Source organism: Ambystoma mexicanum, chromosome 3p (assembly GCF_040938575.1).
Source record: "Ambystoma mexicanum isolate Mex_15411 chromosome 3p, UKY_AmexF1_1, whole genome shotgun sequence".
Classification (NCBI taxonomy): Eukaryota; Metazoa; Chordata; class Amphibia; order Caudata; family Ambystomatidae; genus Ambystoma; species Ambystoma mexicanum.
This window is the reverse complement of record NC_090925.1, coordinates 788,329,798-788,345,472: the sequence shown is the minus strand read 5'-3', so window position 1 is coordinate 788,345,472 and position 15,675 is coordinate 788,329,798. Positions and strand designations below refer to the sequence as shown.

General features: G+C 51.9%; 1 protein-coding gene across 1 annotated transcript; it reads left to right on the top strand.

The window, feature by feature from the left end:
• Positions 1-226: 226 nt before the first annotated feature.
• LOC138579605 (hemoglobin subunit beta-2-like) lies at positions 227-3,535 on the top strand. The gene is made up of 3 exons (XM_069649869.1): positions 227-377; positions 2,430-2,652; positions 3,271-3,535. The coding sequence occupies exons 1-3, from the start codon at positions 286-288 to the stop codon at positions 3,397-3,399; spliced, it is 444 nt and encodes a 147-aa protein (XP_069505970.1). The 5' UTR covers positions 227-285; the 3' UTR covers positions 3,400-3,535.
• The last annotated feature ends 12,140 nt before the right edge of the window (positions 3,536-15,675 follow it).

Below are 15,675 nucleotides of genomic sequence, written 5' to 3'. Positions count from 1 at the left end.
ATAAAATACTACGTGTGATATCTCACTATTAAAAATAGGCAGATCAAAATGCTTTAACAACAACACCCAATGTGCTTACGTGTGGAAGAAGGCGTCGAAAGCCTTGGGGTGGGGGCGCCTGGCCGAAGAGATAAGAGGGTCCAGCCTGACTCAGCAGAAGGACCCCCCTGGGTGGGTCTTGGCAGCTGTAGCTATAAATCTGCGAGGGTCTCAACTCTCCAGCAGAAGGACCTTCCAGGATCAACATCTGACTCACCAAGGCCGCCCCCCAACCCCAGAGCAAAGATGGTCCAGTGGACAGCAGAAGAGAAGGCCGCCATCACCTCTGTGTGGAGCCAGGTGGACGCGGAGGCCGATGGGCAGGACACCCTGACCAGGTACCTGGAGGCAACTGTTACCCCAGACCCCCTCTGCTTCCATCTCTATCGTTCCTCTTCCTCGTGTGCCTCATATGCTCCATTTTAGCGGGTTTTACCTCCATTGAATCCATTCCCCGTTATTCCCCTTCACTGTCTGACTCGCGCCAGGCCGGTCTCTCCTCAGGCCTTATCTTATATTGACTTTTCTATGCATTTTATCTCAAACAATGCTCTCCCTAACCTGTAACATCTATCTGCAGCCCCCACATCCCCCCCCAATCATCAGTGCCTAGATTTTCAAACTCTGAATTAATTCATTTATAGCTCATTTCTTTCCAACATGCTTCCTTTTAAAAGGTCCAAAATTGTTTTCATGGGCAGCGGGAGATTGATGACAAGTTGAATAGACTCCTGACCAATCCTGAAGTGTTGGCCACCACTATTCATTTCCCACCCTCTCTTACATTCCAAAATCCCTCCAAACTTTGGAAAGTCCCAAAATGACCTGCAAAGTGTAGAGAGAGGATGAGCCTGCCCTTTAATCAAGCCCGAAATACAGGTGCGTGGAGTCGGACAGGGTCCCCCATGGAAAGCGCAGTAATCCTGCGAGTGTAGAACTTTGGCCTTAATTCTCTATAGAGATCGAAGTGAGCCCCCCCCCTCCCACACGCCACTCATAGCCCAATCTGATCTATTTTTGAAATAACTGGTCTCAGCCGGCTCTCAAGATATCAGTAATTGTTCTCAGCTCTGGTTTCCTGAAGACACGTAACCCTTTTACCAACAGGTTGTGCCAGTATGTTGTACAACATGAACGTGTACACACACAGGAACCAGCGGAGGATGAGGGTAGGCTGCTTCAGCCATAGCCGTAGTCTCGCCACATCATGAGGGCTGGTTGCAGAAGCATCAGACGGCATCTCCTTGGCATCGCAAGTGTTGGCTGCCGTAGTACCAGATCTACTCGCAGCCGTGTCGTGGCATTGAGTTGTTGTGGCCACAGTCTCTCTTGCATCATTGGGTTGGGCTATCATAGACTCAAATGGGAGGCGATTAACACAATTAGGTTAGGTGGTTACCGTCTCTGGTGGAGTCTCATGTCCGGGATAGGGAGGTTTCATCGCAGGAGATTTGGGTGAAGCAAAATCCATCGAATTATTTTGCCTGAATTTGGCTGCAAATATATGTGGGGTGGGTAAGGGTAATAATTAAGGTGGTGAGGTAAGCGGGTGCTGTGTGGGGTCTCTGGCTCATATATTTCCACCCAAATGGCTTAAAAGAAAAAAGATCGGTTTGGATTCAACCAAATCTCCTCAATGAAATTGCATAGAACCTGATGTAGGTCACAAGTATCTAGGAGTCGTAGCCTCAGACCTGGACTCATGAACATCATGAGTGTGGCCTACTGTAGCCAGGGAGGGAGTCACAGCGCATCAGTGGATTGGGTTGGTGTGTACTCAGATGGCATCTCGTGAACAGAATGAAAGTTGGTTGTTGTAGACTCAGATGTAGTGTCCTGGACATCATTGGGGGTTTGTAACAACAGATGGCGTCTCCCGATATCTTTGGGTGGGCTGGACAGTTAAGTTTTGCAGATGTAGTCTCCTGCCAACATAAGGATGAGTGCTGCAGTCACAGAGTCTCAAGTTCATCATGCGAGTACAGTGCCATCTCGAGTGTGCTACAAGGGTGGAGCGAGGCGGCCTTAGGCACACCAGAACGGTTAGATGGTGTACCCTTGGGTTTATTCGCTTGCATCGGCCTCGGAGCTGTGTGGCTATGAGTGTGCTTCAACAGGAGGTGTCCAGCAGTGTCCTAAACGCCAGAGGTGTTCAATGGTTGTGAGTGAGGTTCACAGCTGATTGGTAGTGGCACTCAAAGAGCTGCCACCAGGGTGTGTTTTCTTGTTTCTTGGGATAATTATTTCTGGTCACAGATTGTGTTTTGTGTTGCGGGTTCTGTTTGCTGATCATGTGTTTTTGCCAATCAGAGGAGATTGCTGGATAAAACAGGCATTCAGAGATGAGCCACCTGTTAATCCCTGCACCCCTCTTATCTCCACTCTCTTAGGGTGCTGGTTGTCTTCCCGTGGACCCAGAGGTACTTCAGCAGCTTTGGGGACCTCTCCTGTGCGGCAGCCATCGGCAGTAATGCCAAGGTCGCCGCTCATGGCAAGAAGGTCCTGTCCGCCCTGGGAGGCGCCGTCCACCACCTAGACAACGTCAAGGACACTTTGTCCAAACTGAGCGAGCTTCACGCGGACACACTGCACGTGGACCCCCAGAACTTCCAGGTAATTAAAATCTCCATTGGGTGAGTGAAGTCGATAGATGGAGAGGACTAACCACACAGTTTCCAGCATGATCCATTCCAATCTGTAGGGGGCTCATCCAGTCCTGTTTTTTTCTTTGCACTCTGGGACTTCTTGTTTTGCATTTCCCTTTTTTTTTTAAAACTAATACTAAACGTTCCTGATTGCAAAGAAAAAAACCGAACTGGATAAGAAGCTACATATTGTGCTGGATCATGATGGCAACTGATCTTCAAGTCTAACTCTCAAAGTGGCAAGGAGGGTCCAACATGAATTCTTAGTTGTCAGTGCATCTCACAGTATGAATTCTGATAAGTTAAATGCAGGAAATTGTTATTCTTTAAATATGTGTGGTGAAATGAGCCACGGCCTGCAGCCCTGCACACAACTTTCCTTTGAGAGCTGTGGTTAGCAGCCACTATGGCGCTGTGCATCATGGGGCGGCTTGTCCTCAATGCTCGGGGTGCCCCTAGCTTAACACCGCCGCCTTCTGCCCTGTGCAGCTCCTGCTGCTTCTGGGGACTGGGCGGGGGGTTGGGGGGACTCGTACCAGTGAGTAGAAGAACCATAACTAACAGAGCCTCTTATTTCCTCCCTCAGCTCCTGGCAAACTGCCTGGTGATCGTCTTGGCCCGCAAGCTGGGAGCCGCCTTCACCCCGGAAGTGCACGCCGCCTGGGAGAAGTTCCTGGCAGTGGCCTGCGCCGGCCTCTCCAAGCACTACCACTAAACGCTTTACTGTCTGCGTCAGACTCTGGACTGTGCGGGTGGTCTTGGGATGCCAGCCTGTAGATGCCACCTCAGGGCGCCTCACAGTGTCAGCATCATGTGATGTAAATAAAGAGATTCATCGCCTTTCTACTAAACAGTGTCCTGTCTGCTTGCTCCATTTCCGGCGCCCGGATTTTTCTGATTATTGCAGGAATCCAACCTAACGCGCTGAATTGGAATGTGGTATTGGGATGAGCGCACGTGTGCAGGGGTAACGCTATAGTGCCTCCCTGCTTTGATGTCTAGTTGCTTTTAGCTGAGACGTGTGATCATGCGACTGAGAACAATAGACAACCTAACAACACCTTTATGATAAATTCGTGGGCATCATCTCGGGGCAGGCGAATTCGGGGATTGTGAGCGCTCTCACTGTGTTCTGTGCAGGGTTGGGAGGAGGGGCAACGTTCAGGCATGGGGGCAACACGAGTGGGCTAATTCGGCTCCAGCCTCCCTCCCCCACTCTCGGAATGATTGGCCATTTATGAAGGGACCTGCCGAACCTCCACAGCCGCCATGAGCGGGACAGAATAATGCAGACAATGAAGCGAGGCGGGTCCATGCTATGTTTTGTGAAAGGTTTGTTCCGCACACTGTTGCCAGCACCTACGGGGTCTCTAGGCGCTGTGGTGGGTCTGCAATGCAAGGGGCGTGGCGTGCTATTGCTTTCCTTTCGTGATGATAGCAGTGCCTCTATTAGGAGTGCATTTTTGGGCCGCTGGCTCTACCACGGGGCATAACCCGTGCATCCGTCCATTTTGGACCCATTACATAGCAATAACTCATTCCTCTTTTTCCCCCAGAAAAGTGTAACATGAGTCTTGCTTTTGTTTTTTGGCATAAAAAGGCAGCAGATTTATTTTCCACAATATCATAAACACACTGCACACATTAGTGGAAATAATTCGGAAGATGCGGCGACTGCTCCGTGTCCAAAAACCTGCTTCCCCCTTTCCTTCCAAAAGTCCATCATAGGCCCAACTCTCCCAACCCTTGCGCCTGAGCCTCGCCTGCCAATGCAGGTGTTCGTGGGCGGGGAGAGTGCCGTTTCCTTGGGGGAAGCTGAGCCCTTGTTGCTCCCCACAGACGCACCTGCCGTTTAGGCTCCCAAGGGGCGCTGGTCTTGGAAGAGCGAAGACCCTTCCCGCTTTCTCCTGGCTCATCCGGAGTCTGTCTCTTGTGTTTGGTTGCCCAAACACCGCCACACCGCCTGTCGTCCTGCGACGTCGACGACCAGGCCTCCTTGCTTGTCCTTGTTTGTAGGGTGGGTGGGTGGAAAATCGAAGTCCTCGGTGGCAGACAGGCATCCCACTGCCAAGGCTGGATGACGCCTGCAGTGGGAAGCCCGCTTGCTATAAAGGGGGTCGCTCCGCCCTTTTCCATTGTAGCCCTTTGCAGGCTTTCTTCCCCTTTTGCCGCGCTGTTTCCTTTTCGCGGGCTTTCTCCCGTCTTTGCCACGCTTTGGGGGTACCTCCCCTCCGTCCTGTGGAGGGGGAGGGAGATTAGGAGGAGGACATCACCCGGGTTATCAGGGTGCCTCCTTCATTTTGGTATTTTCGTCATCACTGGCATAACCCGTGCATCCTTCCATTTTGGACCCATTACTTAGCAATAACTCATTCCTCTTTTTCCCCCAGAAAAGTGTAACATGAGTCTTGCTTTTGTTTTTGGCATAAAAAGGCAGCAGATTTATTTTCCACAATATCATAAAACACACTGCACACATTAGTGGAAATAATTTGGAGGATGCTGCGACTGCTCCGTGTCCAAAAACCTGCTTCCCCCTTTCCTTCCAAAAGTCCATCATAGGCCCAACTCTCCCAACCCTTGCGCCTGAGCCTCGCCTGCCCATGCAGGTGTTCGTGGGCAGGGAGAGTGCCGTTTCCTTGGGGGAAGCTGAGCCCTTGTTGCTCCCCACAGACGTCCCTGCCGCTTAGGCTCCCAAGGGGCGCTGGTCTTGGAAGAGCGAAGACCCTTCCCGCTTTCTCCTGGCTCATCCGGAGTCTGTCTCTTGTGTTTGGTTGCCCAAACACCGCCATGCCACAGGTGGGTTCCCGCCCACCGTGGCTCCCCCCTGCCTCCTTTCTTACATGTCAAGTATTATTGAGCAAAGGTTCCAGAAGAATAGCTCTAACCCCAGTGGTGACAAGTGTACCCCATCTGGGGAGTTTAAATTAATCAAGCGAAGCCTGATCTGGCCAAAACCCCCGCCCCTGCAGAATTTCGCCATTGCCCCATTTAGCTTTCTTATGGACCTCTCTACAGCCGCATGACTGTCCGCACCCCTCCATTCCGGCCGTGGGATTATCTCTGACCAAATGATCGCTGTATCCCCCAATTCACCTGCTAATTACTGTAAAGAGCCCATCATCTCCCACATTAGAGCCCCCCTTCCCAGGCTTGTCAGATCGTTACCTCCCAAGTGAATGACAAAAATGTCCGTCTTTTGCTGTTTCCCCAGCAATCTGCGCATCTGCGCCTGCAGTTGCGCCCATCTCATCCCCGGCACCCCATGCCACTCAATTTGAAATTCGCCGTTTGTCAATTCCTCCTGCTCCGCCGACCAGCTGGCCCCCGCCCTTGACACAAATGAATGTCCTAGTACCCAGACCGTTCTCATCTCCTTCCGTCTTGCCGCTGGTGGGGAGAAAAGGGTGGCATGTCAATTTAAATTTTGTCCGGCCTGATATACCTCTTGTAACACCTAGACCTCCATCTACCAATATGCTTGATTGTTCCTTCCCCCATGCCAATGGCTGCCGCCGATGTGGCTGCCCCTATCCAAAATGAGCGAGTCCCGAAGACTCCCTTTGTCTCCCCAATTCCCTCTAGTGCCATTTCCATAATCCTTCTGAATTGGAAGCGGCTAAGGGCTGCCCCATTGTGATGAATGAGCAGCGGAGCCTCTCCTCCCGAGGGAGGTCTGAGCTTGAGGAAATCTGTCACCGCCCTGACTGGGCATATTGCACAGCCCATGATGGGTTGTAGGGTCACCGTGCACTCTTTGCCCTCCTGGTCAGTTTTTGATCTCCTCACCCATAACTCCAGGTGTACCCCTGACAAATGCACATCCTTAAACTGTAAAAAACCCTTACCATCTGCTTCCTTGTTTTCCGGTACCAGTTCACTCACCCTGAAGGCCCCAAAAAACGCCAGGGTAAATGCTGCTTTAAACAGTGCTACTTAGTAACCCCCTTGGCACACGCTATCCAAACATGTTACAATCTTTTGGAGCTTGCCAATGTCTATGGGCCTTCTTTCGTCACTCTTAGGTGTATCTTGCTTGGCCCATCCCTTCATGGCCGTCACAATGTAGTGTTCCTTAGTGGGATCGTCTTTACCCTCTAACTTATAGTAATGGGCGATGGCTTCCAAGTGGTAAGCCATCCAAGACCTGGTCTTTCCTTCGTGCCATCCCCAACCCACAAAGGCCCTCACCGGTAGATCCTGCTGGCTTTCTGTTAATACCACCTGTTTAAAAGCCAAGTACCGCTCCCAGCATGCCTTGTATCTGCATGACGTGCCTGGAGCTAGCGCCATCTGAATCAAGGAACTTAGATTGCCGCAATCATGTCCCACCACTGTGTTTTGAACGGGGACATTACCTCGTCTGCTCCCGGGAAACTCCCTCTGAATTTTTTCCACTGCAAACGAGAGAGAGCATCAGCGGCCGTGTTCTGAACCCCAGGTATGTGTCTTGCTCGCACCTCTATGTTGTATAGCAGCATGCATTTGTTGAGCTCCCTTAACTACCGTAAAACCCTTGTGTTGGTGGCAGAACCCTGGTTTATGATCTGGACTACCGGTAGGTTGTCCGACCATAGCATGACTTTGCTGTCCTTTAGCTGTTCCCCCCATAATTTGAATGCCACCACTATGGGAAAGAGTTCCAGCAGCGTGATATCTTTGGTGACCCCTTGCTGATGCCACTCATCTGGCCATGCCACGCCGCACCATTTGGTGTCCAGGATTGCCCCAAACCCCAGTGCCCCTGAAGAGTCTGTGAACAACTTGGACCTGTCCCTGTTGCTCCACTCCCCTCTCCACATCCGAATCCCATTGAATTGATCCAAGAATGTGTCCCACATGGCTAAGTCCTCCCGTACTTCCGCTCCCAGCCACACATGTTGGTTCGCGTGCTGTAACACCACCGTTTTTAGCTCCACACTCCTTGCAAACATTCTGCCCACCGGGATGACCTTCCCTGCGAAATTGAGGTTACCCGCCAGCGCCTGGAGTTCTCTCAGGGTTGCTTTGTTCCTACCCCTTAGGCTTTTAATGATCTCTTTCAGTTTTTGAACTTTAACCTGGGGGAGCCTGCACTCTCCTTTAGCTGAGTCAATTTCGATCCCCAAGAAGGTCAGACAAGTCACTGGCCCCACTATTTTCTCCCCTGCTAGCGGGACCCCCATTGTTTCCATCAATCTCTGGAATGTCCCAATGATGGCCCCACAATCACTGGACCCCTTGTTACCAATAAACAGAAGGTCATCTAGGTAATGTACCACCGCCCCTACCTGACACGCCTGCTTTACTGTAAACTCTAAAAAGGTGCTAAATGCCTCAAAATACGCACAAGAAATGGCACACCCCATCGGTAAACATTTGTCAAAGTAATACATGTCCTGCACTTTGAACCCGAACAAATGTTGGCTTTCCTTGTGAATGGGTAGTAGAGGGAATGCAGATTCTATGTCCGCCTTTCCCATAAGGGCTCCCTTCCCGGCAGCCCTTACCATTTCCACCGCATCATCAAAGGATGAATAATGTACCTTGCATAGGTCTTCCCTGATGCCATCACTGACTGACTCCCCATTGGGAAAGGAAAGGTTGTGAATCAGCCGATACTGCCCTTCCTCCTTTTTAGGAGCCAGCCCTAATGGGGATATTACCAGATTGTCCAATGGCGGGTTTTTGAACGGGCCTGCCAGCCTGCCCAATTTGACCTCCTTGGCGACTTTCGCCGCCACAACATCTGGCATTGCTAGTGCCAACCGTAGGTTGACCGCCTCTGTTTCCTTCTTTACTCCTGTGCACGGGATTTTAAAGCCCCACCTGAAAGCTTCCCACAATAGCCTAGCATCCCCATAGTTATGATACATATTCAACCACGGAGTCATAGCCTGAAGTTTGACCGGGGTTGGCAGCCCCTTTTTAATGACATTTTCACACAACTGCTGTTTTGGTCTACACAAACTGCCGTCATCCTCATTCCCTCTTGACCTTCTCCTTTGTTTTGGGGCTGCTTTTCTGTTTCCCTTCATTGGTTGAGGAGTTGTGATCCCTGCCCCCCCCGGGGGTGCTTGAAGCGGCATGTTTTCCTAAAGGGGCAGCCCTTCACTGAATTGACCCTCCAGCATTCAGCTTGCTCCCCCTGGTAGCTGGCTCTGCTGTTCCAGGAGGAGTACCCGCGAAAGGACGACCTCCCCCGCCTGGTGTATCCCCCCCTGCCCCTCCAAACTTGGGGCTTTTCCCCTGGGGATTTCTCACCCCCTTCTCCTGCTGGAATCAGCTTGTCCAAGAAACCTCCCACATCCATTTCATCCCAGGATAAATCTGGCCAAACCTGCATTTTCAAACGAAACACCCGATCGTATTGCAACCAACCTTCCCCCCGTGTTTCAAATACAGGTCATGGATGTACTGTTCATAGGCTAACATAGACAATGCGTCTTGTGGGTATTTCTCTATCATTATGGATGTGTATACTTTGAATGCCTTTAACCAGTTATGAATGGATGCCTCCACCTTGGGCTGCTCCTTATCCCTCTTTTCCTTCTCGTTTTCTGATAATTCCTTTATCCCATTACCAAGAGGTTCCATTCCCACAAAATCAAAAATCTCAATAAATTATTTCCTCCATACCCTCTCCTTAATGGCCCCCGATATGTGCCATGATAAGGAATTCACCGTCACCCTAACTGGGCCAAAGCCCGGCATAGCTCTCCCATATCGTGTCATCATGGGTCCCCACACCTCTTCCTGACCGCCACCGGTATTGTGACCTGGAAACTGACCCGGTCCAGTAACCCCTTGGCCCCGCCAAAGTTGTGTTTAAGTGGGCCCTGCCACTGCTGCGCCTTCTGGTGCTAATGGACTGGGTCCACCTGAGGGGTTCAAGCCATTCCCCGCCGTGGCCTGTTGCCCTGCGTGGCCTGGGCCGGGTTGCTCAGCCCCAAGGGGTTCATGCTGGCCAATGTATTGGCAATCAGCCCTGTTGCCTGCTGTTGCGCCCCTCCTGGGAAAGGTGGGTTCAGCCAAGTCCCAGACCACTGGCTCATCTCCATTGGCCCCCCACTATTGTTCAGGGTCCCTGCATGGTATCCACCTGGACCCAACACCGACGGACCCAGAGCCACCCGTCTCTGTTGACTTACTGCTGTCCCATTCTCCACATGATTAAATGCATTTACATTCCCACTTAATACTTGTCCACTACCCCCATTACCCCAAGCTTGCATACATTTCATTAGCATACCTTTAACAGCCTCCAAGGACGTTGACCCGTCTTCCCTTGCAGCCACAGTTTTGGTTGCAGGCGTGCTCGGTGGGTCCTGGTTCCTTGGTGGCTCCATAGGTCTAGGTGCCGGGACGGCCACAACCTCCTGTACTCTTCCCTTGCTCTTTGCCGCGGCAGTCCTTGGTTTCTTGCTGTTCCCTGCTTGCCTTGGCTCTTTGTGTCAGGGTCCTTTTTCTATTCCCCGCAGGTTCCTCTTCTTCCTCCAAACTTTCTTCTTCCTCTTGTTCCAGCTGCTCTTCGCTGTCTGGGTACAGTAGAGGGGAGACTGGCCCTTGGCTTGTTCCTGCTTGCTCTTGCTCCCCAGGTCGTGGTATCATTGCTTCCATCCAGTTGGGGCCGTGTACTGCAGCTACTTGCCTGGCCATAGCCATAAATGCCTCCATATCCATTCCTGCTAGTTCCCTTTTCTTTCTCCTGGCACGGGTCGCCCTCAGCGAACCCCGGCTCTGTTATTTGTGCTGTCTTTGCTGCTCACTTAATATGACAGGTGGCGCTTCAGCGAACCCCGTCTGCTGCCGTCTGGTGTCACAGCAGGGCTGCGTGTTCCAGGCAGAAGTACCTCTTGCAATCCGGGTCGCTCCTCAGCGAACCCCGTCCGTTGTCGTAAGTTTGTAGGAGGAGGGCTGCGTGCTCAAGGCAGCCGTACCTCCTTGATGATTAACGTGGACGGGCAGGCCCGGTGCGAGGCTGCTGCTGTCCTGTGATATTACCGCGGGCATATCAGGTCCGGTGCGAGGTTGATGTTGCCCTGAGATGGACCCGCTCTTAGGGAAATCCTCCGCTCTGCTCCCGCCTTCTGAAGGCGCCTGCCCCTTTAAATTGAGTGAGGCGGGCGTGCCGTGGATGTTGCGCAGCGTGTTCCTGGCCCCTTCTCCGCTTCCTCACGCCATACCGCCTTACCTCTTGAAGGCGTCCGGTCTTCCTCGCTTCTCCTTCCGAAGCCATGGTGCTTCTCCTCTGCTCCTCACCTTCGTTGCCGCCGGTGCGTTCGCCGATGTGCTCCAAGTTCCGGGCGAAGCTCACACGACGTCCCAAAGCGGCTCCTCCTGCCGGTCCTCTGCAATGAAGCCCCGTCTGCCCTTGAAGTCCTCAGCAAACAAACGAAGTCCAAAACGAAAACAAAGTCAAAAACGAAGTCCTCGGTGGCAGACGGGCATCCCACTGCCAAGGCTGGATGACGCCTCCAGTATCCAGTCGAATAGCCTCCAGGGAAGGGTTCGAGGTCGTAAGAGGTCAGAACAGGCTGAGTGATGTCCCCGTGGATACCAGGTGAGCGTTACACATGTATTTCTTAAACTGGTGAAAGCACTGTGCTGTGCAACAGGACGTTTTTTTAGGCTATGATTTATTTACATTTTAGCACTTGTTTTCGATTCAGGGTGTGGAAAATGATGGTACAATGATATTCTTTTGGCTCCACATGTTTCTATAAGTATTACATATTGGCAGGTGTATTTACTATGGGATTTCTGTATTTTTCAAGGAAGCAGTATGAGGTAGTATTACAATAGTCCTTGAAAGCCAAAATGTAAACATGTGTTCCAAGTACCAAAGTATGTAATGTCCCTGTGAATTAACTGCAAACATTGATTAAGTTCATGGTATCTGAAAAAAAGTCTGCCTTGGAATGGGGCAGATTTCGTGATTTTAGGGGCAAAGTGGTGTCTCTGTGTTTCTCCATTAGTGATCCCTCTGACACCTTGAAATGTGCTGTTGTCGCAGAGACCCTCCCCAGGTTCCCATATTACTTATTTGGTGAGATCTATAGTCTCACCAGCTAGTCGCTGCGCTCGAGATGATGGCATAGCAGCCTGAGAATGTCCTGCCCGCGCGCTGCCAGCCACAGAAGTTGCCTGGGCCATTCAGCGCACTACCCCACAGGGGAATGAGTAACGCTCTTTGCTAGGCCTGCTTGTGCTATGCTATTGTGGCTTGCATACACACCTACACCCCTCGTAACTGTTTCTGGGCGCTTCGCGGCGTGTTAGAGGACACTAACAGGAGCACAGCACTTCTGATTCTCTGCAGTGTTGATGTGTGCAGATCGGAATAGATGCGGCGCTCTGCAGTGGGACAGTTTTAGCTGTTTTGTGACTTGTCTAGAGCGCTGGTTAATTGACACGCCAGGTAGGTAATGCAAATTGTGTGTGTGGTTGACTGGTGTCTGCTTGTGGACAGTTGTGTTGGTGTATCTGTAGTCGGGTAGTGTGGCGTTGAGGGGCATTTAGTGCAGTGGGTGTGTAAGCGAGATGTGTTGTTAGGCTGGGGATGGATGCTATGCCAGGTGACACTATGTCAATAGGTTCCCAAAACTTTCCTTTAGGACAAAATGGACGGGGTGCCATTTAAATACAATTTCCCCCCCGCCCGCACAAGGTCTCTGAAGGTAGCCCCTCACCTATCATTTCACGTGTTAGCCTATCCCACCCCTTGACCCCTCTCCCCCAAAGTTTCAGCCTATTTGCAGCCGTGGGTTCAGGGGCTAAGTTGGCGAGCGGGAGGGAACCGTGAGATGTGATGTTAAATGTTAAATGTTAAAGGTATTTGTACCGCGCACCGTCACCAACGGAATTGGTCCCCAGGCGCTCAGGTGGATCTGTAAACAATAAAGGTGGGATGGGTTAGTAAGGTGAAGAAGGGAGTAGGATAGTGAGAGGAGTGGTGTTCTGTTGGCAGCTTCAACTCAGTATACACCGGGTGCTGAGCTTTGGTGCGGGTATCGGATCGGAGTCAGTCCGCGTGTGCTGTTGTTCCGGCTTATGTGTTGTTGCAGTGTTGTAAAGTGCGTGCGGCTTGTTGTGCGAGAGATGGTTGTGTGAGTTTTTTGAGTGAGATAAGTATGCAGAGTTTGAGCTTATATTGGTTAGTGGGTTACCTGACCTTTACCATGCTAACATTTATAGTTCTGCATAGTGTGGCACCTGTCGGCCCTCACATTCCCATCTAGACGCGGCGCAGGCCAATGTTTAGGATTCCATCCAGCTGTGGTCATGGCAACCCTCACACCCCCATCCAGATGCGGCGCAGGCTAGTGTCTAGCGACCCGTCCAGGTGTGGGCATGCTAACATTCACAACTCCATCTGAGCGCCACGCAGGCTGGTGTTCACAACTCTAGGTGTGGCACATGTTAGCATTCACGATTTTCCTAGGCACGGGCATGTTATCCTTCAATCGATCCTATCCAGCTGCGACGCAGGCCAACGTCTATCTAGATGCGTCTGCCGGTCTGGATATGTTCGTCCGGTACGTACGAGTGGGAGTGTCACTTGGGGCTTTCGTCTGGGTCTAGGTGTGTGGTCAGTCTCTGCAGCCTTCCTTTGTGGCTATTTTCCATGATGTCTTATGCTCTGTCGAATGGTTGGTTCTTTGGTTTGAGTGTTTATCCAATTTGAGAGCGGTCGAGGTTGGAGTTATTTTCGTCATTGTTTTAATGTCTGGGCATTCTAGTGCGTTTCCGTTGTGGTTACGTTTTGAAGAGCCATGATTTGAGGAGTTTCCTGAATGCTAGGTGGTTTGTTGTATTCTGTATATTGTTAGGTAGGTCATTCCAGGTTTTGGGTGCCTGGTGAGAGAAAGATGATCCTCCAAGTTTTTTTGTGATGTTGGGGTGAGGAATGAGCTGACAGTATTCGGGAGGAATTGAGTACGAGTTTTGAGGGAAGGGGGCCTTTTTACTGCCTCTCGTCTAGTGCCAAGGAATGATGGTGTGTGGGCGTGGGTGTGTCGTGCAGGAGGGGAGAAGATCAACTTGGCACTCAAGGGTAGCAGTTGCCATGGTAGAGATTTATGCTGGGGTGAAGTTCGGAGTATACAACTTAAATGAGTAGTTGTGGTGGTTATGTTCTGGTTTGCCTTTCGTTTTACAAAATGGATGAGTCCGCAGCAATAGGGGCGTGGCACAGAGTGTGGATCTCAGCTGAGAGTAATGAAGGAGGCCACGCAAGGCTGACCGCCATGATGGGCGAGTACGCGAACATTCAAGCGGCTTGGAATAGCCGGGCACTGTAGGGCTGCTAAGGGCTAGTGAGGTGCAGGGCTTTAAACTGCGGAAGTGGGCGGAGCCTGTAATGATTCCTTACAGGAATTCAGTGCGAAGATACTCGCCTTGAGCACTTAAGGGGTTAAATGGGATAAGAAATGGAGAGGGAGGCGTGAGACGTCTCAGAACACTATTGAGGGTGAGCCAGGAAGTATGAGTAACCTTTAACTGAAGGGGGGCCTAACAGACAGGATACGATTTCTAACTATTGCACAACACACCTGCTATGAAGGGAGGACAATCTATTAAAACAATGTGTTAGACATAGCGGAGGCCCTTTTATATGTTATTCAGATTGCACGGAAGGGACAGCTCCCGCTAACGCTTGCGTGTCAGCACTCCTCTCTGGGCACTTGCGTGTCTGCGCTCCTCTCTGTGCACTTGCATGTCAGCACTCCTCTCTGGGCACTTGTATGTAAGCATTACTCTCTGGGCACTTGCGTGTCAGCGCTCCTCTTTGTGCACTTGCGTGTCAGCACTCCTCTCTGGGCACTTGAGTATCAGTGTCACCACTCCTTTCTGGGCACTTGCGTGTCAGCACTCCTCTCTGGGCACTTGCGTATCAGTGTCATCACTCCTCTCTGGGCACTTGCGCGTCAGCACTCCTCTCTGGGCACTTGCGTGTCAGCGCTCCTCTCTGTGCACTTGCGTGTCAGCACTCCTCTCTGGGCACTTACGTGTCAGCACTCCTCTCTGTGCACTTGCATGTCAGCACTCCTCTCTGGGCACTTGCGTGTCAGCACGCCTCTCTGGGCACTTGTGTATCAGTGTCACCACTCCTTTCTGGGCTCTTGCGTGTCAGCACTCCTCTCTGGGCACTTGCGTATCAGTGTCATCACTCCTCTCTGGGCACTTGCGCGTCAGCACTCCTCTCTGGGCACTTGCATGTCAGCACTCCTCTCTGGGCACTTGCGTGTCAGCGCTCCTCTCTGTGCACTTGCGTGTCAGCACTCCTCTCTGGGCACCTACGTGTCAGCACTCCTCTCTTTGCACATGCTTGTCAGCACTCCTCTCTGGGCACTTGCGTGTCAGCACTTCTCTCTGGGCACTTGCGTATCAGTGTCACCCCTCCTCTCTGGGCACTTGCGTGTCAGCACTCCTCTCTGGGCACTTGCGTGTCACCACTCCTCTCTGGGCACTTGCGCGTCAGCGCTCCTCTCTGGGCACTTGCGTGTCAGCGTTCCTCTCTGGGCACTTGCGTGTCACCACTCCTCTCTGGGCACTTGCGCGTCAGCACTCCTCTCTGGGCACTTGCGTATCAGTGTCACCACTCCTCTCTGGGCACTTGCGTGTCAGCACTCCTCTCTGGCCACTTGCGTGTCACCACTCCTCTCTGGGCACTTGCGCGTCAGCGCTCCTCTCTGGGCACTTGCGTGTCACCACTCCTCTCTGGGCACTTGCGTGTCAGCGCTCCTCTCTGGGCACTTGCGCGTCAGCACTCCTTTCTGGGCACCTGCGTGTCACCACTCCTCTCTGGGCACTTGCGTGTCAGCACTCCTCTCTGGGCACTTGCGCGTCAGCACTCCTCTCTGGGCACTTGCGCATCAGCACTCCTCTCTGGGCACTTGCGTGTCACCACTCCTCTCTGGGCACTTTTGATCAACGTAGGGAGGGTTAATGTAATGTAACAGGGTTTGTAAAGTGCTCACTACGGCCCGCCAGCATCCAGGCGCTAAGA

Coding starts and splice junctions, on each gene's coding strand:
- LOC138579605 (XM_069649869.1), top strand. CDS start 286: ATGGTCCAGTGGACAGCAGAAGAGAAGGCCGCCATCACCTCTGTGTGG. Junction 378..2,429: donor GGGCAGGACACCCTGACCAG/GTACCTGGAGGC, acceptor CCACTCTCTTAG/GGTGCTGGTTGTCTTCCCGT. Junction 2,653..3,270: donor TGGACCCCCAGAACTTCCAG/GTAATTAAAATC, acceptor TTCCTCCCTCAG/CTCCTGGCAAACTGCCTGGT.